Source organism: Natrix helvetica (genome assembly GCF_964273705.1).
Source record: "Natrix helvetica genome assembly, chromosome: 2".
NCBI lineage: Eukaryota > Metazoa > Chordata > Lepidosauria > Squamata > Natricidae > Natrix > Natrix helvetica.
Genome location: NC_138552.1, coordinates 44,687,597 through 44,713,728, shown reverse-complemented (window position 1 = coordinate 44,713,728; position 26,132 = coordinate 44,687,597). Strand labels below are relative to the sequence as shown.

General features: G+C 35.2%; 1 protein-coding gene across 1 annotated transcript in view; it reads left to right on the top strand.

Annotated features, from left to right (window-relative positions):
* KIAA0825 overlaps positions 1 to 26,132 on the top strand; it is a 184,671-nt gene that overhangs the window by 88,848 nt on the left and 69,691 nt on the right. The window contains exon 19 of the mRNA XM_081940976.1: positions 12,810 to 12,904. Within this exon, the coding sequence (XP_081797102.1) occupies positions 12,810 to 12,904 (95 nt within the window). The remainder of the gene's footprint in view (positions 1 to 12,809; positions 12,905 to 26,132) is intronic.

Sequence of the window (26,132 nt, the reverse complement as noted above, 5' to 3'; positions counted from 1 at the left end):
AACAAAAGAAATCTAGTGCCTAGTTCAGATTGTTTTTGAAAGCCTTGAAGTTATAATTCTTTGGATACACACACACACACACACACACACACACACACACACAGTACACCATTTGACAAAATTGTGGGTGCTGTATATACTTGTCCTCTTTATTTAGAAGCTATCTTACATATAGATGTAGCGAATTTGACAACAGTGATTGGGAGATCAAAAGAAAACCTGATTCGTTATTAGGAACTTTGAAACCCAAACTTTTTGATTAAAAATAGAATGAGAACAGCCAGTTATAATTTTCCCAAAATATACTATGCTACTTAGCTGAGTTCTGTCTCTATTATTGTTGATCTTATTGCCAACTATCTTTATTGCATGGGACAAGACGGGACGGGATGGGACGGGACAGGAAAGCAGGCAGGCAGGCAGGCAGGCAGGTGTTTGCTTTCAAGTTCCTAAAATGCAAAATACAAAAAGGATAGTAGTGGCATTTATCTTATACAATTAAATAAAGCTTTTCATACAGTTCCAGCACTATGAACAACAGAGGAGATATACACTGATAATCTACTGCATGCAGTAATGAATCATGCTTATAAGTGATTCATAGAAGCAAGGATTGGTATCTGTATTGGCAAGGTTTATCCTGTTATAGTATCTTCCCCATGTTGCCACCTCATTCCATTTCATGTATTGTGACTGTACTCTTAAGATTTCAACCAAATACTTTAAGTTGAGTTGGGAAATAATACTGACCAGTATGGAATGGAATGAATACTCTTACTAGAAATAGATCTTTTGCCAGAAGATAGTTGCCTTCTTTTGATTCCTTATGCCTATACAACTATACAACTTGGAAATTTTGACAGTCTTATTAGCTGGACCATCTAGCTCAATCTCATCTCATGGAGAATTATCTTCTTGACTCAGAGCAGCTTCAGATCAGTAATATATGAGACTGTAACATTCTTGGTGATATTATGGTTTCAAGTGAAATTGATATGTAGCAGAGATTTGAAGTTAATATATTGGTGTACTATGTGAGGCAAACAGTAAATCTGTTCCCAAATTATAACACGATTGTATCAGAGAGGATATAATAAATCCCAAATTATTTTGGTTACTAGAAATAGTTAAAAAATAGATTATGGAGACATTACCCAATGGAATGTCTGTGTGCAACCCTGCTTCTCTTTCCAACATGAAGCCTCATTATAATCTTACCTAAGCAAGCAAGTGTTACCTACCAATTTGACACAAATCTCAAAGAATGGGATCCTTGCATATAAATTAATTGCCAGAATCTGTGTGAGATAGTTCTGTGGTTAAACTGATGGCCTTCCACTAATTAATCCATCTTAGTGGTATTCATCTTGATTCCCCTTTTACTTTTGTAGAAAAATCCTTTTTGAATTTTTCCTTTTAATTAAAAAATAAAATGGTTAAGATTGTTTAACCACTGAGCCACCTGGATAACATTTTATAGTTGCCAGAAGAACCAAACAACTCAGTATTTGTGTATCTGATTTGCAAGCATCTCCCTTCTGTTATAGAAGACAATATTAAAATATCTGAGGACTGTTGAAAAACCTCCATAAATTATAGTTGCCAGGTTTTAAAATTCTGTTTTCAGAAATAACAGATTAAACTTCATGAGAAACATAAATCAACATAAACAATAGAACAAGATGGATAAATCTATTATTTGCCCGGCATAATAACTCGTATTGATTCCTTGAAATTTGAGTTTGAGGGGGGGTAGAAGCCATCTCAACATTCTAAAAATTCTTCTTTTATTTCTATTTTACAAACTCCTCAATTATGCCTTCTCCCCTGGTTTCCCTTTAGATATCATGAAATATATAAATTTTTGTTTTCTTTGTCAGAAATATAAAAAACTGTATTGTTCTCAGAACTTAGTAACTCAAATCTAGAGATCTGCTGACCAGCAGATAGATGGTCAGTGTTTACAGCTCTGATACACCTAATTGTCCATTGCAAAAGGAATTGGATTGTTATGAGCCATGCCCCAAACAGATAATGAACATTCTCTGAGTTAGTAGTACATCTTTATGATGCTCAATGGTGCACGCAGATTCTGAAGCAGCACACACACGCCTTGAGGCAGCCTTGTTGTTTTGTGTATCCAGGTAAATCACACTACAGCGTAATTAACAACAACATTATCTCTGTTGCTCTGCAGTGCAACTTTGCAAGATGGCCAACAAGATATATGTAAACTCAAAGGTTACATATCTTGAGGGAGCCAGTGTAGTCACATATGACCTTCTGTGACTTGACTTTGAGCCGCTTGTTAGGCTAACAATAAAGCTGTGCTTGAGTGTGCTGAACCATCAGCTTGTCAGAGGCAGTAGCCTGATATACTTGATTACATATTCAGAACTGAACTTGACCAGGAATTTATGCACAAAATTCGGTTACTTTTTTGTTAATTACTTTGCTGCAGTTGGAATTATTTATAATCCCGGTAACGGTGTGAGAACTATTCCCCACACTGTTCTAGAAAATAGTAATAGTGGTAACCTTGGCAATGCATGTATGAGACATTAAGGAAGGAGAAATGATAACTTACTCCTGGGAAAGAGAAAATGTGAGAAAGAACATAAACTGACCTCTCCTTGATTCTGTTTGGTATAAGAAGGGACTAAGGGAAATTCTGGCAGCTTCCAAGATTGTTGTTTATTAAACCCTGTAACAATAAAGTAGCATTCCACTAAAATTTGTGGCATCCAGTTGGTCACTCATCCTGCCTCAAAAGACAGAGAGTGCAGAGGGGAAAAAATTGAAAATATTGACAAAAATTAGTTTGAACAAATATTTTTTTATCATATTGTATATTTCTATAAAAAGTTGATAAAGGTACTCATGAATGCTGGCTAAGATGATTCAGGTTTCATTTCAGATAAATTCAACTCAAACTGAAGATTTGTCCTTTGGATTTTCTGCTGTCTTAAATATTGCTTGACTAAATGGCTAGGTTAAGCTAGGCTTTAATTTGGAATGCAGGTAATATTTTTAGCTGTTACAACTGACTCCTCTTCTCATTAATACTGTAGTACTGTAAGACCTTCAAAAGCTGACAACTCTGGGTAGAATTCAGTCACCGTGTGACAGGACTGCATTGCTCTATTAACCTGCAAGTGACAAGCAATTGTTACTGTACAATAGCTACAACTTCGGAAACCTTTGTTAAAGAGTAAATTGATATTAACAAGTGATCAGATTTTTCTTCAAAACATCCACGTAGTTATATCACGTTTTACTACCTTTATTGGTGACTTTATGTTTTTTTGTCACAACCAAGACAGGTTGTGACTAATATTAGGGCGGTTTTGGATATAATAGGTAACTTGGGCCTTGTTCTACTAATGACAATGCAAGGAAAGAGAGAGATTATTGTGGTTTCTTTTTCCCCACTGTACCTTTTTATATTCTTTCTTCACTCATATTTTAAAGGATGTGACCCAGGAAGAGTATAGTGGTATGTTTAGATCCTGAGAGATTACCATATCCTAAACTTCTGAATATTTCTACTTTATTAGTTAAAGCAGGGATTGTGGAAAAAAAGAAAGTCTCGGCATTCAGAGCCTGAGTGAGGAAATTGATTTAAACAGAAAGCATTCAATTATTGAGAATTCTGTAACTTTATCCTGTCCCTTTTTAATAAATCTTGTTATAGGAACTCTGGAAAAATCTTGCTTTCTATGGCAGTGGGATCACTAAGAACTTGATAATAGATGAATAGGGATTCTAGAAGTAAGCAGCTGACTATCCAGAAAGTCTTAATGGAAATTTCAAGATGAGGAATTCCTGTCAAGAGGGACCCTCATGGGAGCTAGGAAGGATTTGTTTAAAAGGCATCATGCAAACCTGATTCAAAGTTGAAGTAGTCAATGACTATTTCAGCTTGAACCACAATAATACATGGGCAAAGAACAGATACAAAGTCAAAGTAAACCACTCTAAACTCAATTGTAGAAAATATGACTTCAGCCACAGAGTAGTTCTAGAATGCACTACCCAAGTCTGTTGTTTCATCCTCAAACTCCCAAAACTTTAACCTTAAACTGTCTACCGTGGACATCATCCCTTTCCAAAAAGGTCTGTAAGGGGGCATGCATAAGTGCACCGGCGTGCCTACTATCCCTATCCTACTGTTCCCATTTATTTGTACTCATACCCGCAAGTATGTACATATATTTGCTTATACTTGTATGTTTATATGTTATATTCATACTTGTACTTATTTTCTCATACATGCTTGACAAACCAAAATAAATAAATAAATAAATAAAATTGTGTGAAGGAGGAGCCATGTCTAGAAAATAATGCAAAGCCAAGCCCCGGAACAAAACAGAAATATACAGTGTGAGGAGATCCAATAATGAGCATACAAATGCAGGAAAGGATGGGCCAAGTTACATGCTGCCTAGAATTCCAGTATCTCTATAAACACACTCAAACAGAATTAGAAATCCTAACACTGAAAGATGAACATATTTTAGTAGATATTAATGAAAACTGTTGAGATAAAATCTCATGAATAGAATGTGAAGACTGAAGAATCTAACATTAAAAAGGGACTAGGACAGAATTAAAAAAGGGGAGAGCTGAGGAAGAGTGGCAGTAGATGAAGACCCAACATTGAGAACAAGAATTTGAGTGAAAGACTCCTAATACAAACACTTGATTAATTATATAAGGAATGGGGAGCAATAAATATATTATTATGGAAGTCTGAAAGACTTTCAAGCTTGGTAGAAGATCTTGATAATGCCCTTATGGATGAGAGTACAGACTGTTCTAGGTGCCTATAGCTAATAATGGGAAACCACCTATCTGGATATCTGTTGGAAAATCACCTTGGTGAAGAATGTAAAGTCCCAAATATTCCTCAGTGATCTTATTAACTGTTTCATTTTTTAGAAGATAGAAAAATAAACAATAATACATAGAGAATAAAAATAAAATAGAAAAATAAACAATAATACATTAAATCCCAATTTGGACTAAAGAGGGTACAGGTTGAAGAAATAAAAGCACTTGGAAATTTTAGGAGGAATCATCTTATGGATTAGGATACTACAGAAAGAAATTGGAGCATAATTAGATATGAAGGCAACTAATTTCATCTAATTTAGAAAAGTATTAGGTGGGATCCTGTAGGCAGAAATCCTCAAAGGAACTTAGAAAGATCCTGAAAGTAGAATTACACAACATTCCAGTGAGATGAAAATGGGGTCTGCTTAGGAAATTATAGTGAATATATAGGGATTTTTTGATTGTGCTAGAAATGTATAAGCAGTGGAAAATAGGTATAATAATCAAGAAAGTATACAAGCAAAGTGTTTAATATTTGTAGAAAGCTGGAAAGACTAAACACAAGAAGAACTTATGCAATGAAAATAAAAAGAAACAATATGAAGAAAAGGAAGAAAAGGAATGGTAGATCCATTATTAATAGAAAATAGAGAACAGTAAACTGGTCACGGGGAAATGGCAGGAAGACATGATAGGCCAGTGATGGCGAACCTATGGCACATGTGCCACAGGTGGCACGCGGAGCCATTTGTCACGGCACGCGAGGTGCTGCCCTGTCAGCTGGCCAGCACACACATGCGCGCTGGCCAGCTGAGTTCACCTTTTTAAAAGCCATTTTTTGCCCTCCCCAGGCTCCAGAGGCTTTATAGGAGCCTGGGGAGGGCGAAAAGAGCCTCCCCTGCCCCCCCCGGAGGCTTCAGGGACTGTCCGGAGGCTTCCCTAAAGCCTTCGGAATGCTTAAAACAATCCTCTGAGCAAACCGGAAGTGACTTGCTCGGAGCATCATTTTAAGTGTTCCGAAGGCTTCAGGGACCGTCCGGAGGCTTCCCTGATGCCTTCGGAACGCTTAAAACGACCCTCCGAGCAAACCGGAAGTCACTTCAGTTCCGAAGTCTTCAGGGAAGCCTCCGGATGGTCCCTGAAGCCTCCGGAGGGCCTCGGGGGGAGGCTCTTTTCGCCCTCCCCAGGCTCCTATAAAGCCTCTGGAGCCTGGGGAGGGCGAAAAAAGCATGTAAAAATGGGGGGGTTGCGCGTTGTGCGTACATGCGCACTGGGGGGATCACGCATTGCATTATGGGTGCAGCACGCCCGCACACGACCCCCTGCACTCCCCCCACTTGTGGCACGCGAGCCAAAAAAGGTTCGCCATCGCTGTGATAGGCTGTCATGTACTAAGATGGGTCAATCAAAGTTTCTGAAAACAGGATTGCTATAAAATAGACTGCCTTGTAAAGTAGTAGACTCTTTGTCAAAAGACCTTTGAGAAATTAAAACGCCTCCTTGCCCAAGAACCCATATTGCGACACCCCGATCCAGAGCGACCTTTCATAATCCAAATGGATGCCAGTGATGTCGCGATAGCCGCGGTGCTACTGCAAAAGAATAAAGAAGGCCACCTCTTGCCATGCGCTTACATCTCCAAGAAACTCACTGCTATGGAAAGAAGGTGGGCCATTTGGGAGAAGGAGGCATTCGCGATCAGGTGGAGCATGCTCACCTGGAGACATCACCTGGAAAGGGGGGATATACCTTTCGAGGTATGGACTGATCATAAAAACCTCGAAGCTCTCCTTGCCCATCAAAAGTTATCCCCCAAACAAGTTCGTTGGGCCCAATATTTCCAAAGGTTCAAATTTGAAATTAAACACATCCCCGCAGGAAAGAACTTGTTAGCAGATGCGCTGTCGAGAAAACCCCAGTTTGACAGTAAAAAGGAAGAAGTTGTACACCCCATCATATTTCCTTCTCACCAAAAGGCAGCTCAAGTCACAATTCGAAGCCAAGATAACCTGAAAACTGAGCTGAAAGCGGCCCTCCGGACAGACCCGTGGTTCAACAACAACAAGGACATCCTAACGATGAATGATGGCGTAGCCTGGAAGGGGTTCAAACTGTACTTCCCTGCAGAGATGAGACTGCAAGTACTACAGCAGAGTCATGATGCAAAACTAGGAGGTCATTTCGGATTCCTGAAAACTCTTCAGCTCGCCAGGCGTCAATTTTGGTGGCCGAAGATGAGATCGGAGGTGGAAGATTATGTAAAAACCTGTGCTACTTGTGCCACGATGAAAACCCGGCCGGGAAAGCCCCCCTGGAGTACTACAACAAGTGGCCAACCCTAGCCGACCATGGGAAGAGATAACAATGGACTTCATCGTCGAGCTTCCAGATAGCAGTGGTAATAGAGTAATCTGGACAGTTATTGATTTGCTTTCCAAGCAAGCACACTTTATCGCTTGTTCAGACCTACCATCCGCAAAGAAATTAGCGAAAATGTTTGTGAAACACATTTATCGCCTGCATGGGGTACCAAAAAGGATCATTTCAGATCGCAGAGTTCAATTCACCGCCACGTTCTGGAGAGAATTCCTAAAATCGATCGGGTCCACACACGGACTCAGCTCAACACTTCATCCCGGCACAAATGGGGCAGCAGAGAGGGCCAATGCGATGGTGGAACAGTACATCCGGTGTTATGTGGACTATCAGCAAGACAATTGGTCGGACTTGCTACCCTTCGCCGAAGTAGCATATAATAATCCGGTCTACAGCAGTACCGGATTAACTCCTTTCCAGATTACCAGTGGCATGGAATTCGTTCCCATGCCTGAGCTGCCTAAAGAACCTCCCTCCTCCATGTCTCTGAATGAATGGTTGGAGGCACTAAAGAAGGGATGGGAAAATACGAAAAATGCCCTAACAGATGCGGCAGAAGCCTACAAGAAGCAAGCTGATAAACATTGCATCTCACCCCCCTTTTGAGTGGGGGACAAAGTTTTTGTGTCTACTAAATACATAAGATTAAGGATGCCTAGTAAGAAATTAGGTCCAAAATTTCTAGGTCCTTTCCCAATAGAAAAGATAATTAACCCAGTTACAGTTCGACTCAGCCTACCCAGACTCCTAGGGAAAATTTACCCGGTGTTCCATTGTAGCTTATTGAAGCCAGTAATGGGGTCTGGCATAAGGCCATCCACCCAAGCTCCACCTCCTCCTGTAGTGGTAGAAGGGGAAACACATTATGAAGTGAAAAAAATCTTAGATTCTAGGCTGTATAGGGGTCGCTTACAATATTTAGTGCATTGGAAGGGGTACCCTTTGTCTGAAGCTACGTGGGTGAAAAGTTGGGATCTGAAAGCGGATAATTTAGTGAAACAATTCCATGAGAAGTTCCCTGATAAGCCAAAGGGTCCCCCGGGGGGAGGCAGAGGTGGATAATTGTGTATAGTAGTTTCTACTTTTACTTCTTTTGCAGAAAACGTGGTTTTTTTTAAGAGAGGCTGCCTGTCAGGCCTGCAGAGTTTCCTTTAAGAATCTTCGGCCTGCCACACTTTCTTAATTTCCTATGCTGTTTCATTAGTGTAGTAATTGGGAGGGGGGAATAGAAAGGAGTAGGATTGTGGAATGTGTTGTTGTGATTCTTTTCTAGAAGCCAAGGTCATTTTTTGTCTCCACACCTCGACATTTGACCGGAAGAAGCTGGGTGGAGATGCCAGCATGGAAGAAAAGGATTGGGGCATGTGATTGATTATGAGTGTGGGGATAGATCATGAACTTTCAACTGGGTGAACTCTCAGGATGTAAATCAGAGTTGGAATTCCACAGATGTGCCAACATACCTGTATATTAAATCGGACCTTTAAGGATGATTCTGCCTCGGACTTTGATTTATATCTGCATGGTATTTGGAACACTGACACTCTTCTTCACCAGAAGCAATGCAGTATCTTGGATGACTGGACTTGGTTTAGGTTATGTTCAAAGATATTTATTTAACTCTTCCCAATATGCAGCTGCGGGCTATGCTGTCATCTGACTGCCATCCTTAAGGCATTGCCTTGTCTCCCAAGGTCTTTCCCACATACCATTGGGAATGGTATTGTTACGGCAGAAAGATTTACTTTGAGGGACTGTTCCCATGCTCCCTATTCCTATGAAGCCTGACCTTAAAATATATGCCAATTGCCTATTTTATGAGAATATTATAGTGTTTGATAGAGAGCCAAAGTCAGAAAAAATAGGAGTGTATTTTTGCAGAGAAGAACGGTAGCATGAATTGTATTGTTCTTAAATTGCATAGGGCCTTCAAATATCAGGCATGTATCAGAGGTGGGTTGCTGCCAGTTTGCCTTGGATCGGGTGAACTGGTAGTGGCGGTGGCGGGAGGCTCCGTCCACCTGCCCACCCGCCCAGACGCTTCTGTGCATACACGAGCAAACCGGTAGTAAAATAAATTGCAACCCACCACTGGTATGTATGTAGGCATGCATGCATGTATGTGTTTAGTAATTTTTTATTCCCCATTACACTCAAATGATCAGGTTTATGCATTTCATTCCCTTCCATTTTCCTCCCAACAACCCTGTGAGATAAGTGGGAGCAAGAGATAGTGAAATTACCCATTAAAGTGGTTGAGAATACACTTGGATCTGAGTCTTCTTGGCCCTTACCATAAAATCATACTCAATCTCTCAATGAGGACTGATAGGTATAACACACACTTGCTGGTATTGTGCAGAGTCTGAACTTTAAGCACTGGAATTAGTAGGGGTAATGGAATTCTTGTCCCTCTGCTTCATCTTGATCACATTTCTGCCTTGCCTTGTGACACCTGCTTATGTTTGTCTCCTGCAGTTCTTAATCGCCCATTTTGCCCTTTGAATCCAGTTTACAAATCTCTATGTTTTGACTTGATAAATTAGATTAATGGCCTTGCCTTGTGTGAATTTTTGAGATGGTTTCATTAATTAATGAAAGCCAGTGGACCAAGATATTAATGAAGCCAACCACCTTCTGAAGATCTTTTAGCATATCTGAGCTCTTTCTAATATTTTTATACGGCCTTCCTTTTGCTGTAATTATGTAAAATGGAATCATGATCCTAGCTTTCTACTTTCATCCTTAGAATCAAAATGTTTAAATCCTAGCAGATAATATGCAGCTTTTAGAATGGTGTTTGTGATTAGGGTTACTGATCTGTGTTACAAAAATTTGTATGACAAGTAGATTTTTATAGCAAAGATACATGTGTGTCATTAACTCTTTGCTTCCACTTCATGGTTGTCCAAAATTTGGAAATCTTACTTAGTTCAATCAGGTAAGTCTACTAGCCACTCATATTTATGATTCAAAATGATGATCTCCCAAGAGAGATGAATGGTTCAAAAATGGGATAGATAGATTTTTTTTGGTGATAGGTAGACAGACAGTCTGTCTGTTAGATATAAAGAGGAATTGATAGTTTTCATTTAACTGTAGGGAGTTTTTGTATGTTCATCTATCCCACCTTGTTCTTTTTAAAGAACACGATGTGTAAATGTTTCTGAGGTACTCAGGATGTGATCACTCTTCAAGGAAAGGTCCCCACTTTCCTTGAAGGAAATGGTTTGCATGGATGGTCACGCTTGCATACCATCTCCACAGCCTGGCCCCGAACAGGCCACAGCCCAGCATTGGGCTGTGGACTGGGGGTTGGGGACCACAGTGTAACAGAATCATGAAAATCAGAGATTTCTCTGTGTCCCATTTTATACTAAACAAATCAAGGTGCAATTATCTTGGGTTCTTTTCTCATGCTTGCCTCAATCTTAAAATTGTGTAATCTTGTCTGATCTTCTTATCAGGACCTGTATTGGAAAGGCATTTAATTGTTCCTTTGCAAAAGCCATCTGGAAACTATTATGACTTAAATTGGTTAAATGTGAAGTTATATGCTAGTTATTTTAGATGTCTAAATATTTGAATAGGAGAACAGGGAGCTAGTTTTACTAATTAAATTCTATGAGCTTACATGTGAGAGTCTTTACTTAAGAAAAAAGATGAAACATGTCCCATTAAAAATAGGTAATCTAGAACTAGGGCAATGTGATTAATTTTCTGAGATGTAATTATCAACAAGCAATTTATAAATGGGTTGTCAACAAGATAAGAAAATAATCCCAATGTGGAATGAAACACATGATGTCAGAAAGGCATAAAAATGATGGGTTGATCAGGACAGAGAATGGTGAAACATCAAGCCGAGATATCTGAAGTTTGATTGAAGGGCCACAAACCAGCCATTTATAGTGCTTAAATTTAATTTCAAGGGACAGGACATTTGATTTGTCCCAGTTTATTATGGAGAATTGATTGATTGATTGAGTGATCGATTGCCACCCATCTCTCTCTACCAAGCAATTCTGGGTGGCTTATAATACCAATTTTGCATACCTTATTCAACAATGGCTGTTAAAAGGCTAGTCTTGAATAGGGGAGCAAAACTCTGTTGTTGGAGCATTTATAACTCTGTTCCAATCCACAGAAATTCTTAAATTGTTAACAGCCATAGTGTTACCACAAGAGGTACTTACCAAGTCAGATTTTGCCTACACTAAATCAAGGAAAACAAATTGTTGTACCAGGAAGTTGCCCTAATTTGAATTGTTGAACAAGGAAACAGATAGCAGTTCTAGTTATAGGATCCCAAAAGGAGAATTGCTAGTATTAAAATTTGCATTGTCTGTGTTAGAAGTCTGTTTAAAAGACAAGTTTAAAAAAACCATTTTAAAAAAAAAACTGGGTAGGAACATTATACACCAATAAGGTGAAAGATCAGGAAGATTGTTTACATGATATGAAATATTGACCTCTTAATTTTCTCATAAGAAAGAGACACTTTTAATTAAACCAATTTTCTATATACTTCATTTTGCTGTTCGTTATTGCATTATAAATTTTAGATCTCTCAATCAATAATTTCTTAATTAGAAATGACTGTTTATTAGAGCTATTTATAACACCTTGAGAATTCCTATCTCAGTTATGATAGGTTTAATATTTAGTAGCTTAGGAAGATTTAAATGAGCCAGCATAAAATCATTTAGACCTGGTAACGATTTTGATTTGACTACTTTGTACCCAGGAACTACAGGGTAAAATCACAGTTATTCTTAGATCACATTTGGGAATTTAAATATGTGTTTTTAGAGTTAATTTAAAAAAAACTGAACTAAACTGATATCATTTTGTAATGCAGGCAATAGTCTATCACACTTTAATCTTTTCAGTGTCAGAGACCCCCTTTCAGTTCAAGAACTGAGTTCTATCTTTCCACCTTCTCATTATGACATTTGATTTTGCTGTTACCTAATGACAGTTAATGTTGTGTACTCACATATTGCTTTGGATGGCATTCTGTCTTCCATGAAATCATTTGACAATCTCAAGGAAAATGTTTGTATAACGTGGATATTACATGTGTTAGCATTGGTTATATAAGTTTTCAGAAATATCTATGGGGAGAGGGGGCGGTCTATAAATTAAATAAACTATAACTATAAACTATCCAATAATCTAGTGGAATATGGATTATTTTATATAAAAGTAGATATGTAAAGTCATACTGTAGTTGCACTAAAGTCTTCCTCGTGGTATATTTTATGTCAGTAAAAATATAATTTGCTACAACGCATACAAAATGTACAATATTTTAAGGAAAATGGTTTAGTAAAATGCCATTAACAACTGGAGAATTCAAAAATCAATTTATCTTTATATAAATAATGGCTACATCCCCAAATGGATTTATAAATTAATTGCTGACTTACTAAAATAAAACACTTCCTCTGTTGATAAGATTGATGTTATCTGTGTAAGTCCTTGCTCTAGCCCTCACTTCTCCTTATTTAGTTTATCACAGCTGGAGTTTTAATTTGCTGATCATATTAACTCTGATTAATAACTAAGCATACTTTTTTTTTTTACATCAACAGTGTGCCGTTAATGAGTGGAAGTGGGATTGGTCAGATATGCTGCCAAGTTATTTGGGACAAAATAGAATCACCTTTGGGACACTCCTAGCACACAGGTATTGAAATTACGGAAAGGGAAAGTTTTCTTAGAGTATGAGAAGCTTTGTGTTGTTTGATAAAATGTGAAACAATGTAAAAAGTCATTTTAACTAATGGACTAAAAGTTTAAATATAAAGATCTGTTTCTACACTGATGCTCATTGCATCTTCTTCGCTATCTTCCTTTTGAAAAGATCCTTCTGGAAACAAGAGGTGGGATGTATTGTGGTAATGCTTTAAAATCAATAGAAACTTATATCCTTTCCTTACATGTGAAATTGTCTTTTAAATGCAACAAACAAACAAACAAACAAACAAATAAATGGCAGCATAGAAGAAGGATTCATGTGTGATACTACAAATAAGCCATATGGAAAGAGTGTGTGTTAATTGAGTTATAAATGGTGAGAAAATTGTGAAAAGTAGGATATAAATGCATTATTTTCTTAAAGATAGGACTTTTTCATGATTTTATTGGCAATATTCACTTACATGAAAAAATGGCAGATTAAGAATGTATCTAGAGAATTTCTATCATAACAAATGACCATGTATGACCGATTTGCTATACGGCATGTTAAATAATTGTAATGAATACTATAAAGAGTGGCAAGTTATGAATTAGCGAAGAGATTTTTTTTCTCCTATGCAGTATAGTACTAAAATAGAGAAGTATAGGTCTCACAAAGTCTCTTGTATAAAAAGAGCTACAGCATATTTCTGTAAGAACCAGCTTGTAATAAATTATGCTATTTGTAGCTAAAAGAAAACTCTGATAGGTTTCCCAAAGATAGCCTGAAAGAACATTAAAGATAACAATAACAAATAAAATTTTTTAAATTACTATGCAATATTGAAGAGTTGAAAATGATTTTATTTGAGAATTACTGAACTATCCATTTGATTTGATGTACAGGTACTCCTCGATGTACAACCACAATAGAGTTCAACATTTCTGTTGCTAAGTGAGACAGCTGTTATATGAGCTTTGCCCCATTTCACAACCTTCCTTGCCACATTTGTTAAGTGAATTACTGCAGTTGTTAAGAACATGATTGTTAAGTGAATCTAGCTTTGCTTGTCAGAAGGTTGCAAAGGGGGATAACATGACCCGGGGACACTGCGACCATCATACATGACATTTGACAAGTGACATTTGACATTTTGATCATATTACCACAGGGATGCCATGACAGTCATAAGTATGAAAAAGAGCCATAAGTCACTTTTTTCAGTGCTGTTATAACTTTGAATGGTCACTAAATGAACTGTTGTAAGTCAAGGACTACCTATACAATTTACAGTTATAAAAATAATATAACTTGTCTAGATAGTTTTTACTATTCTGAAATAGCAATGCTACTAAACTGTTAGCTCTAGTGATGATTCTTTAAAAAAAAAGTATGGCCTGCATTTGGAAAAAACTGTTTCTTGCAGAATATATTTGTGATGGATATATGTTAGGACAAAGTTGCAATATTTCTTCATAGTTCAGTAGATATATGGTTATATATTGCACCCAGTCACCTGTAAAATGTTAGTTGCATATATTTAATATGTAATAATATTACTATTCTTGTTTGAAATGATCACAGAAGAAGACAAGGGATGGGATGGGATGGAATAGAATAGAATAGAATAGAATAGAATAGAATTTAACGCCCAAGTGTTAAAGTAAGCAATAAGTCATAGGTCATAATGTGTGTGTGTGTGTGTGTATGTCATATATGCCTATATAGAGAGAGAATATTAATATATTTATAGTATTGCTGATTTTCTCAAACAGTATGCTTTAAAACCTTTATTATTATGGTATGCATAATAATTTGAACAATTTTCCAAAATATATTAAACAATTTTTTGGGCACTAAGGGTATCTGCATTTAATCACTTAGTATGGAAAAGAAATACAGTCTAGCTCTACTTCTTTTATCCTTTTTATAAATATTATCTTTAACAAATGATAAAGTTGTGCTATAAAAAGACTCAACTGTCATAATATTCCCTGTTTGAATGTCTCATCTATTAATAGTTAAATTCTCTCATACTTTTTTTTTCTAAATTAGTGCCTATTTGAAACTGAGTGTTAGCCCTAACAACAGCCTTTCCTTTCTGTTCTATTGATCCCTTCTCATCCAAATTAAGGTAGTGGTTGCATGTATATGGGGCATACAGTTGTGACAGCAATATTTCTTTGGAAACCTAAATTGAAACCACTTTCTTTACATGTTGTATGTTACAGTAGAAACATATCAAATATAAAAATTCTTGTCAATGTTCCTTGAAGCCTATAAACCTACACACACACACACACACACACACACACACACACACACACACATTCAAAGGCCCCATAATCTTATTTATAATTTTTTGAGATAGAAGTGAAAGACAAATACAGGTTTATTTATCCACATATAAATGCTTAGAAGCTCTTATTTAGGGAGTATTGCCTCTAATGCTTGAGGTAATATGTACTTATCGTGATTAGTAACTCTTCATAGCTATATTCTCTTTTACAAAAGACAGTTATATTGATAGATTATATGTCGTTAAGTTGTTTTGACTTTTAGGAATGAGATAGTTCATCTTCAAAATAATCTGTCCCCAACCTAGAGGTGGTATTCAGCAGGTTCAGACTAGTTCTGGAGAACGAATAGAGGAAATTTTGAGTAGTTCGGAGAACCAGCTCTGACTGGCCCCACCCCCATTTATTCTCTGCCTCCCAAGTCCCAGCTAATCGGGAGGGAATGGGGATTTTGCAGTAACCTTCCCCTGGAGTGGGGAGGGAATGGAGATTTTACAGTATCCTTCCCCTGCCATGCCCACCAAGCCATACCATGCCCACCAAGCCATACCACGCCTACCAAGCCACACCCAGAGAACTGGTAGTAAAACCTTTTGACTCCCACCACTGCCCAACCTGTCTCTTCAGAACTTTCACCATTGTCTTTAAAATCAAATTTGTACACCATGCTGCTGGTTGTCTTATTTTCTCTTTCCCTCTACATTTCCCAGTATTATTGATTTCTCAAGGGAGTCTTCAGATAATGATTTCAAAATATGGAAATTTCAACCTGTTCATTTTTGCTTTATTTAATAATCCATTTGTTTTCTTGGTTGTGCATGCTGTTCTCAGGTATCTTCTTATAAGACCTATAATCAAAAAGATCAAATACCTTTTCTATCCGGTTCATTTAGATTTATATCTACTGTCAAAGATTGAGAGGTTGTATATTGTTCATTTATAAAATTAAGTCAGTCTGAACTAATGCTGGTGTTACATTTGTATCTTCCAGTGTTAAAACTAAACAAGCAATATCCCATGTTTTGACTAAGACTAATTACTTTACAGGGTTCTCTCATTGAAGAAAACAAAATAATTTTATGTTTCAGCATTCTATAATCTCATTTCATAATTAAACTTGAATAACAACATAGTCTTCTATTATTTTTTTGTGTTTGGCAAATAATTTATGTATCTTGGCTACATCTTATTTTGTGTAATATGGAAAAAAATGCTTCCTTCTTAAGCATTTTTATAATTATAGCCTATTTTTCTTTCTTCCAAAGAGGATTTTTTTGTTTTAATGAATGAATGCAATTATTTTCAGGACATTGAACCAATTATAATTGCCTTCACACTTCAGATCATATTTTGTTAAGAGAGTTTGAAGACTACAGACAGCTCTATAAAAGGAGAAAGTTTATCTAGTTAGCCCAAAGCATTGATATTTTGGCTCATTGGGTATTATCTTTATTGCCTACGGATTCTTTTTGGTTTAACACAGTTGTTCTCCAAGGAGAGATTTAAAATCTTGTGATATTTATAGTGTTCTGATTTGTAAAGTTGGCACTTACTTCATTGTTTCAATGTATTATTAATTGCCAGAGAGACAAAAAAAATGTAAATTACAAGTTCTTCACTATAATGGCAGCATATGGAAAGATTTCTCTTGAATCATGTAGCAAATTCTTGTTTTCAAATGGCAATTCCTTTGTTGCAGACCTCCAGATTGTTGGGAAGAGAGAATAGTGTCACTCTAAAAGTTTGCAGCATATATCTCTGAGGGAGGCTTTTTAAATGAATCTTTAGGTTGACAGTTATGATACAAGTGTATTCCCTTTTCTTCAACTCATTTTGTTTAATTTTACATCCTTTTTGATTTGCCTAAAAAATATAACATATTTTCATTTGCTTTAACCAGGTGTGGGTTTTTTTGTACAGACGCTAGCACGGTAGGATTGCAGTTGAAAGTGAATGAACCAGTGAAGCTTGGAAAGGCCATGGCCCTTCTTCAGATGGTAGCGATAAGTTGAAAGACTCATTAATCAACAGCAGAGTCACAGGTGTGGTGCCTTTCCTACAAACTGCCAGCAGACTGTGAAAGTCATATCTACCACACAATGCTGTCAAAATGGGATTGCAAACACTTGTGCCTTTTTTCTCTTTCAACTTGAAAAGTGCTGTTGTTTAAGTAAGGGAAATAAGTATTTGCACTAATTTTTTTTAAAAACTGGATCTATTTTTATCTCTAAGGACTGCAGTAATAAAATGGGACTACATCGATTTATATGCACACTAGCTTTGCTATGTAACTAGTTATTGTTTTATAATCCTGAAAGGATCCAGTTGGCTTACAATAATAATTTGTAATTATTAATTACAAGCTTCATTTATGATGTTAATGAAAATTTAATGTTAGTTAAAATCTAAGTATCAGGAAATTAATTTCCATCCAAAGACTGGTTTTAATATAAGAGCTGATATTGAAAATGTTAGGAATGTGATATGCCAGCCATATTAAAATGTTGTATACAGAAAGAACATTTAAAAAATCATATTTATAAGTTTACCTCTTATAGAAGAGGAGAGTTTTTTGAGGGTCAAACTAGCCTATTTTTCTCTCCTAAAAACAGCCTGCTCTGTTTACTATAGCAGAAAGATTTACTTTTTCATGCTCTTTGCTATATCAGAGCTATTGTTATTAATATGGTGAGGAGTAAAATTGTCTTTTCTGACCTTTAGTTTTTATACTTCTTTTTGTTATTCTTTAATTTAGTAATTGCAGCCTTTTAAGAAAATTCACAGTAAAATATCATGAATATGTGCGTATTAATTATACTAATAAAGAACTTTTTAACCACCTGTAAAGAACTAAATCTTTGTCAGTAAGGGTTTTAATAAAATTAGCAGTAAAATGATATAATTACTTCTGAAATAATTGTATAGGTTATTCACTACATTTGATTAAAAAAATGAAGTCACTTCTATGCATAAAGCCAAATCTCAGTAAATGCTATAGTGAATTCAATAACTTCTTATTGTTAATGAAGTACAATGAATTCTTTTTGTATGCAGAGCAGCAAAATCTCCTTTATCAAATTTTCTTATCATCAGTCCCATTTTAAATAGCTAATGTAATATTATTCCACTTGTGGTTTTATTTTCTTTTTTTTTTTACTTCTCACTATTTCTTTTTTTTTATCAAAATAAGATATAATTGAAGACAGTTCTTTTCTTATGACTTATCCTGTATAAATAACCCAATTTTTACAGAATACTTTATATTAGCATAAGAAACTAAAGCAAACAAAAGCATATGTAATTTTTTTCTTAATTTGTAAGTTTCTATTTCTTGTATACTGCTATAATAATTTCAACATCTCAGATCACTAGGGCACAATAAATGTAAAATGCCAGTGTCAGTCAAAGCATATAAGATAGGCTTTCAAGCACCTACCAGATATTTCTGAATCTAAAATGCCAGCAGTTAGGAATTCTAATAATTTCAACCTTCTGGTTTTGGATGGGTAGATGACTGGAGAGACAGACAGAGTCTTATACTAATTCTTCAACCCCAAGAGCTCTGAGCTCCTAAATTAAATGACCCAATTAGGGAACAGAAGGAATACTAGAAAGAAAAACATTTGGGATTTTGCTCTTTATGGAGTGGCATGAATAAATTACAAAATAGCTACGAATTTATTTTGATTAAATTCATTAGAAGTTACTTGAAAAACATTCCAATAGTTCATTCCATATCTAAGAAGGTATCATCTTGTGGTACATGATAATCAAAGGCAAGTTAGACAAATGGATAAAATAGTTATGAAGCCCTGTTACCTTTTTAGATCACCAAAGTTTATGATTGGAGCAGAGTCATATCTTCATACTTTTTATTTTTATTTTCCCCAAACATTTATTATCTAGGACTTCCAGTAAATAGTCAGCATGGTATATCTGTTATTCTGCCTCTTATGACCCATGCAGACATATCCCTAAGACTTTTGCTTGAAACCTGATAAGCATCCTTGAGTCCAGCTATTCATTCTACTGCTCTTATTTGATTTGCTGCCATAATTCCTTTTTCTAGAATTTGGAACTGGATGCTTTGCAACATTCATATAATTCTTTACTATTGTAGGATATGACCAGGCTGAGACGGAGGAAGGGGGTCAAATGTGTCACCAATCATGAGTCTCCTCACGTCCACAGGATTTCTAAGTCCAACCCACATTGAATTCTTTCTATTCTTATCTCCCATTAACTTCCCTTGGCCGTTAGTAGTTCAGATTCTTGTAGAGAGCTCAAGTTTACAATAAATCTTTATACACATTTGAACTATCTGGATTTCCTGATTTTCCTAGTGACTGACATGTTTCCTGGCCCTTATTCTAACATACGTGCACTCCTATTTCCAAGTCCAGAATATCACATTCTTTTTTTAATTACTTGATTGCTTTATCATATGTATGATGACCACAGAGTCAGCAGCAGAGGAAGCCAATGTAGATATTAAATCATTTTTTAAACCAGGCACCCACTTCTCTGCCTTCTCAGAAAGAACAAAGCCATCTAATTAAAAAAGAAGGATTGAGCATTTAAAACAGCATCAAAAGAACAGAATAAGCTTGCTTGAACTGAAGCTTGTACCAAAGCAACAGCTAGCCCAAGTATTAAAAGATGCTAGTACAGGTAATCCTCAATTTATGACAAGAATGTATGTTGCTAAACAAGATAGTAGTTAAATAAGTCACATCCAATTTTATGATTTTTTTTATCATGCTTGTTAATTGAATTACTGCAGTTGCTAAGTGAATCACACTCGTTAAGTGACACTTCTGCCCATTGCTGGTCAGAAGCTCACTGGAAAGGTTGCCATTGACAAACACATGACCCCAAGATACTACAATAATCATAAATACATTGCCAAGCAGTTTAACAAGGTGCTTCAAGGAAGTGAAATTGAAGCTTCGTTAAAGAGGCAGTACCAAGCAATTACAAGCCAATTACCGGTATATCAGCAACTTTCAAATAGCTAACAGGCAATTCCAATCATTATATATATAGCAGGAAAGGGAATGGGATCAAAGCAGAACTAAAAAAATATGAATATAACAAAAATAATGACAATGAATTGAGAAGACAGCAAATGAAGAAACAATGTATCACCTAGCTAGTTGCTGCAAGAAGATTTCACAAACTGAATAGAAACAATGGCATGACAAATAGCAACAATGGTCTAAAACAGGTGTCAAATTCAAGGCTTGGGGCCAGAATCTGACCACAGGCCACCCTGGAAACAGCCCATTTTTGCTGGCCACCACAGACACTCCTGACACAAGTGATGTATAGTTGCCCCCCCACCCCACCCCGCTTCCCGAGGTCAAATACAACGCTGATGCGGCCCTCAATGGAATCAAGTTTGACATCCCTGGTCTAGAATATTGATAAGAAATTTCAATTGTTTGCAAAACTTGTGGGGTCACAAAACTTGTAAGACAAAATAATAGAAAATGAAGAAATTAAAATATTTTGGGAATTTTAAATTTAAACAGACAAGCACATCCTATATATAATATACCAGACTTAATAATTCTCAATAAAATCTAGCTAGTGAATGTTGCAGTTCCTAAAGACAGCAAAAGAGGAGAGGAAAAACCCTGGGAGAATCACAATATGCAAGGACCTGCAAAGTAAAATGACTATGGTAAAAGAAATCAAAGATACTATCAATAATAATATGTGTCTTGGGTGCAAGCTCCACTTGAACACCTTTGGCATTGACAAAATCACCACCAGTCAATTGTAAAAGGCAGCTTCACTTGGAATAGCTTACATCCTGTGACAATACCTGCCTGTCCCAGGATTTTGAGAAGGACTAAATAGATGGATAAAAATGCCAAATCCTGTCTAAACATCTAGCTGATTGTGTGACCAACTTAAGTGCCTAATTTGGACTGAAGAAAAATCTTACAGTACTATATTAGTTATCTCAGTATTGAGAGCATTCTGTTGCACAATTTGTAATGCAATCTTCAGAAGCAAGAAGCTTGAAAAATAGACCCAAGATATTTTGATCTGTGCATATTTAATTTAATGTTCAAGAAAGGTTCTCCTTGCACATATGTGCTAGCGTTCCTGTCTCTAGGGAGTAGTGCTCATCTCCGTTTCAAACCCGAAGAGCCAGCACTGTCCGAAGACCTCTCCATGATGGTCATGTGGCCAGCATGACTAAACGCTGAAGGCACATGGAACACTGTTACCTTCCCACCAAAGGTGTTTCCTATTTTTCTACTTGCATTTTTACATGCTTTTGAATTTTACATGCTTTTTGAATTTTGAGATTGGCAGAAGCTGGGACAAGTAATGGAAGCTCACTCCATTACACGACCTTAGGGATTCAAACTGCCGAACTGCCGACCTTTCTGATCGACAAGCTTAGCATCTTAGCCACTGAGCCACCGCATCCCTCAAGAAAGGATTATTACATCCTTTGTCTAAAGCACCCTAAATGGGTAAAGGAAATAATAGACCTGACCAAAAAATCTCAAATAATTAAAACAAATACTAAATAGTATTGCATCAAAATAAATGTTGTCAAAAATTCATTTTTAATGGAGAATGTGAAAGAATCTAAGTGGGATTAAGTGACAAGTTATGTTTTGCCTTTCCTACTCTCTGTACTAATCAGCCATTTAAGTTGAAAGAGTTGTCTAACAAGAATCACAATTAGCTGATTTAGATCAAATGCTAAACTATACAGTAGTTTAAGATTAAATGAAGACTCGGGGCTCATATATTCTCTCTTGCCAACTCATTTGATCATGGCTTATTTGAACTCTCTAGAAAAAAAAATGAAATCTGTGAATCCAAACATATGTGGGGACCCTAGTTCAAAGTAAAAGTGAAAACTTGTAATTCTGCTTTCTGTTGCATCAGAGAAGAGAAGAGAAAAAGCTTGTATACGATCTCAAGGCTTATCATATAACGCAATTGCATACATTTAGCCTGATATCTGAAAAGAATCAATGTTACATTCTGCATGTCATAGAGACTCTGACTCTGTTCTAGGCTTAGGGTTAGGATATATTGTGCGCTCCTATCATTTTTTTTCCTCTAGATGTTGTTTATGCAGTTTTGTTCAGTAGGTCATGTTTCTTTAAATTATGTAATCTTTTAAATATTTTAAACTGCCTAGAATATTTTGGTAGGAATAGTTTAAATTATTAATAGGAATAATGTGTATGTAAGGCCATTTTCTAACCTAGTGCCTTAACCATTGTGACAAACTGGCAGTGGTTAAGGCACCAGACACCAAAAGGTGTATACATCTTTTTTTTGCTATTTGTCATTACTATAGTTTTGTTTTCATACCTTTATATAATTTATGCTAGTGTCTTAATGTATTAGAAAACTCTGTGTATCAATATACATATCTGTTTGTGTATTGCTTGATATAGTTGTTAAACTATATCATTTACTATACCATAGTAATGATAAGTTAAATGAATGTTTTACTAAAAAGCTAAATTATGTTTTCATTATTCTTTCCCTACAATTTTTGTCTATATGTTTTTCCTTTGATATTTTTCTTTTTCTTTATAATTTTTTATTTATTTTTAGAATAAATTTCTTTACTAATGTTGCAGGTTTTCTACTGTAATCAGATTCCTATTAAAATAACAGCTAATCTTTTCAGCCATTTGTAACTTGTTATATAACAAAGTTACTACAAAGTTGGTTTTAGCGTTTTCATAATATTTTTTTATTTTTTTATTTAGTTTGTACAAGATAATAGGTATAAGTATAAACATGGACATGAACAAAGGAAATGAGTACAAATAAACGGGGACAGTAGGATAGGGAGGGTAGGCATGCTGATGCGCTTATGCACGCCCCCTCTATGGACCTCTTTGGAATGGAGTGAGGTCCATGGTAGACAGTTTAAGGTTAAAGCTGTGGGGTTTTGAGGATGAAACAACAGAGGGTTTTTTTTAACCTTTTTGCCCATCTGAGATGTATACCAAATATTTCTAAATAATACATACAGAAGATGTTCTTCCAGATCATCAATGTTGAATCTTAATTTAGTATTTTCACTCTTATTTTGTATTTTCACACTTACTTTGTAAGAACTGGTAAAAACTGACACGAGCAGGTAAGAAATGTGTTCTATCCTAGTTCTGTACTGTCTAATGACTTATTGCTTTCTTGATATGAAACATTGGAAGCATAGTTCAATGAGTTTTTCTTTTGTATTAAAAACACAGCATATATACTGGGTGCCATTAGACTCAATCCATTGTCTACAATCAGGTTTAATGTATTTGAAAATAGAACTTTAATAATTTTATAATATTTTCTATTATAACTTGATTTCGCTTTTGCTGAATGCAAGAATTCTTTTATGTATGATAGTAAAATAATATCCTCTTTTTATATTTTGTTTTGTATAAATTACTGTAATCAGACAAATTCTCTTTGCTTAATATTTAAGAAGATTCTGAATTAAACCCACAATTCTTAAATTAGTCACAATATTTAATATACTCATAGAGCTTCTTTCCAATGTGCTAGAAATAAATGTGTTCTATCAGGCAAAATATATGAAAATTGGTAATAGTAAATGAATTTAAACAAACATAACTGTATTTAATATCACTGAAACTTTATCTAAAATATTTGCTGAGCAGACTTGTTCTTGAAATTCACGTCGTAGTTTTAAAAATGCCCTTCTATTTTTCAGAAGTTTCTTAGCTCCTACTGCATTTGCCACTATCATTATTTTTCACTGTAAACATCATGTATTCTTAAGTTCCTTTGGGAAAATGTTTTTTTTTCTATACCTGCTTCTGTAAAATGACTATAAAAACAGATGTTAATGATCAGTTGTCCAAGTTAGCCATATTTATTTATATTATGTTGGCATTTGGTCCAAAGAAGCAGTTCAAATGAAGCAATTATACTCCTACATTTAAAGAAAGGTAGAACATGATCTATAAAAGATATATATGTACAGCTTAAGATTTCATTCTGTTTATGTGTTATTCAAAATTATTAATAACAAAATGGTGCTATTAGAAATTAAGACAAAAAATTCAACACAAACATTCATATACACATTTTATATGCATTCTTTAGTATTTGCACTTGTTTTAATTGATTTTTTTATACTTTTAAATGTGTGAGAACATTTCATGAAGATCTTTTTTATATTTAAATGTGCAGGCTTTCTGTCCAGCAAGTGTCTCATTGTCGCAGTGTCACTACATCTCAAGATCTGACCTTTGCACCATAAGGATTCATGATAGTCCATGTTTTTTTACAAACTAGATTGCTTTTGTCCTCCCGCTAGGGGGTATCAAAGCCTTTTGGAGAGCAAATTTCAAGTACTGATTGATTTGTAAAAACAAAAGTAATTTTTTGCATATACTTTGCACCGCCAGATGTCGCAAAGGCTTCATTCATTAAATGTTTTTAATCTAAAATATGGCACTACTAATTTAGTGTTTAAAGGGCCATAATAGGTCAGTAGATTGTCCTTCAAAGATTTGATTTACACATTCACAAATATGTCAGTATGAGAAGATAGCCACAAGTATAACCTAGATGTTACTAGCATTAAATTATTGATGCAACTATTTTAATTAATATAATCTTTTTAGTTGGAACTATTGTGATCCAATTTCTCCTATCTATCCAAGAGAGAAAACAATCCTTTATAGGTTAAGGTATGACCAAAATAGGTAACTTTTTAAAAAGAAAGTCTAGAATAATGAGGCATAATGTAGAATATACTTCAACTGAAATTATTTATCTGAGTACTAATTGGCACTTCAACTTCTAAAATGTGTAAACAAGAATTTGATCCTTCTTTAAGACTATCAAAATGAGAAAGGGAGAAGAAATTGAAAGAAAGTTGTGTATTTGGGGATGAGTTTAGTAGAAACTAAAGGAATGTCAAATTTTAAAAAATGACAAAAACCATATTCCACCTAACCAGATTTCACAGAACCTGAAAGATCAATAGATAATTTTGCTGTTCAATTTTGTTAATCAAAATTATTTGATTCTTGTTATTTATATCAATTATATATGCAGAGTTTCTTATGGCAAATAGCATGCTTTTTCTGTCCAGTTATATTTAAGATTACATAACCAACTATCCTCTACTTTCCACCAATTAATCAAATTAGTCTAGATATTAATTTAATAGAACTAAAATTGTGTTGCTAGTTTTCTCAGGAGATTTGCATGGATGAGTGCACATTGTGATTGTACTTTCCAACATTGCATCTATGTATCTGTGCAATAGATAAATAGATAGGTAGGTGTTATTTAATAGGTAAGATCCTGTCAAGTTTAGAAATCTTACAAAAACCTTTTTAAATTTATCTGCCTTAGTCATTTTCCTTTTTTAAATAAAATGCTTTTTTTAAAAAACCCGATTCCTATAGACATTTGCCTGATCTGAAATTTGCAATTCTTTTGCACACAAGGAAAGCAATATTTTTTCACCAAAGATCTTAATATTTTATTTTATTCTTGAATTTTGTTTACTATACTTAGGGTAATGGTATAAAGCCATTTTCAATTAAGTGATTATAATAATTGATTATGATAAATTTACATTCTTTATGATTATACAGAGAACATAAATGATTATAATAATAACATAGAAGACAAAAAATAGATATAAACTTATTTTTAAATAATTAAAATATTTAGATGTACATTAAAATATTGCTTATTGTCATAGTAATTCTCAAGATTTTTAAAGGTTAAATCTAAAGGTAAGTGTTTTACTAAATCTTGAAATATTTTTATTACAATTTTATGCCAATAAGAATTCATATCAAAACAGTTTATTTTGGTGATGACCAGGACATGCACCTAAATACACAAAATTCATTAGTATAAAATAATGCAAAACCTAAGAATAATAAAACAAATAAAAG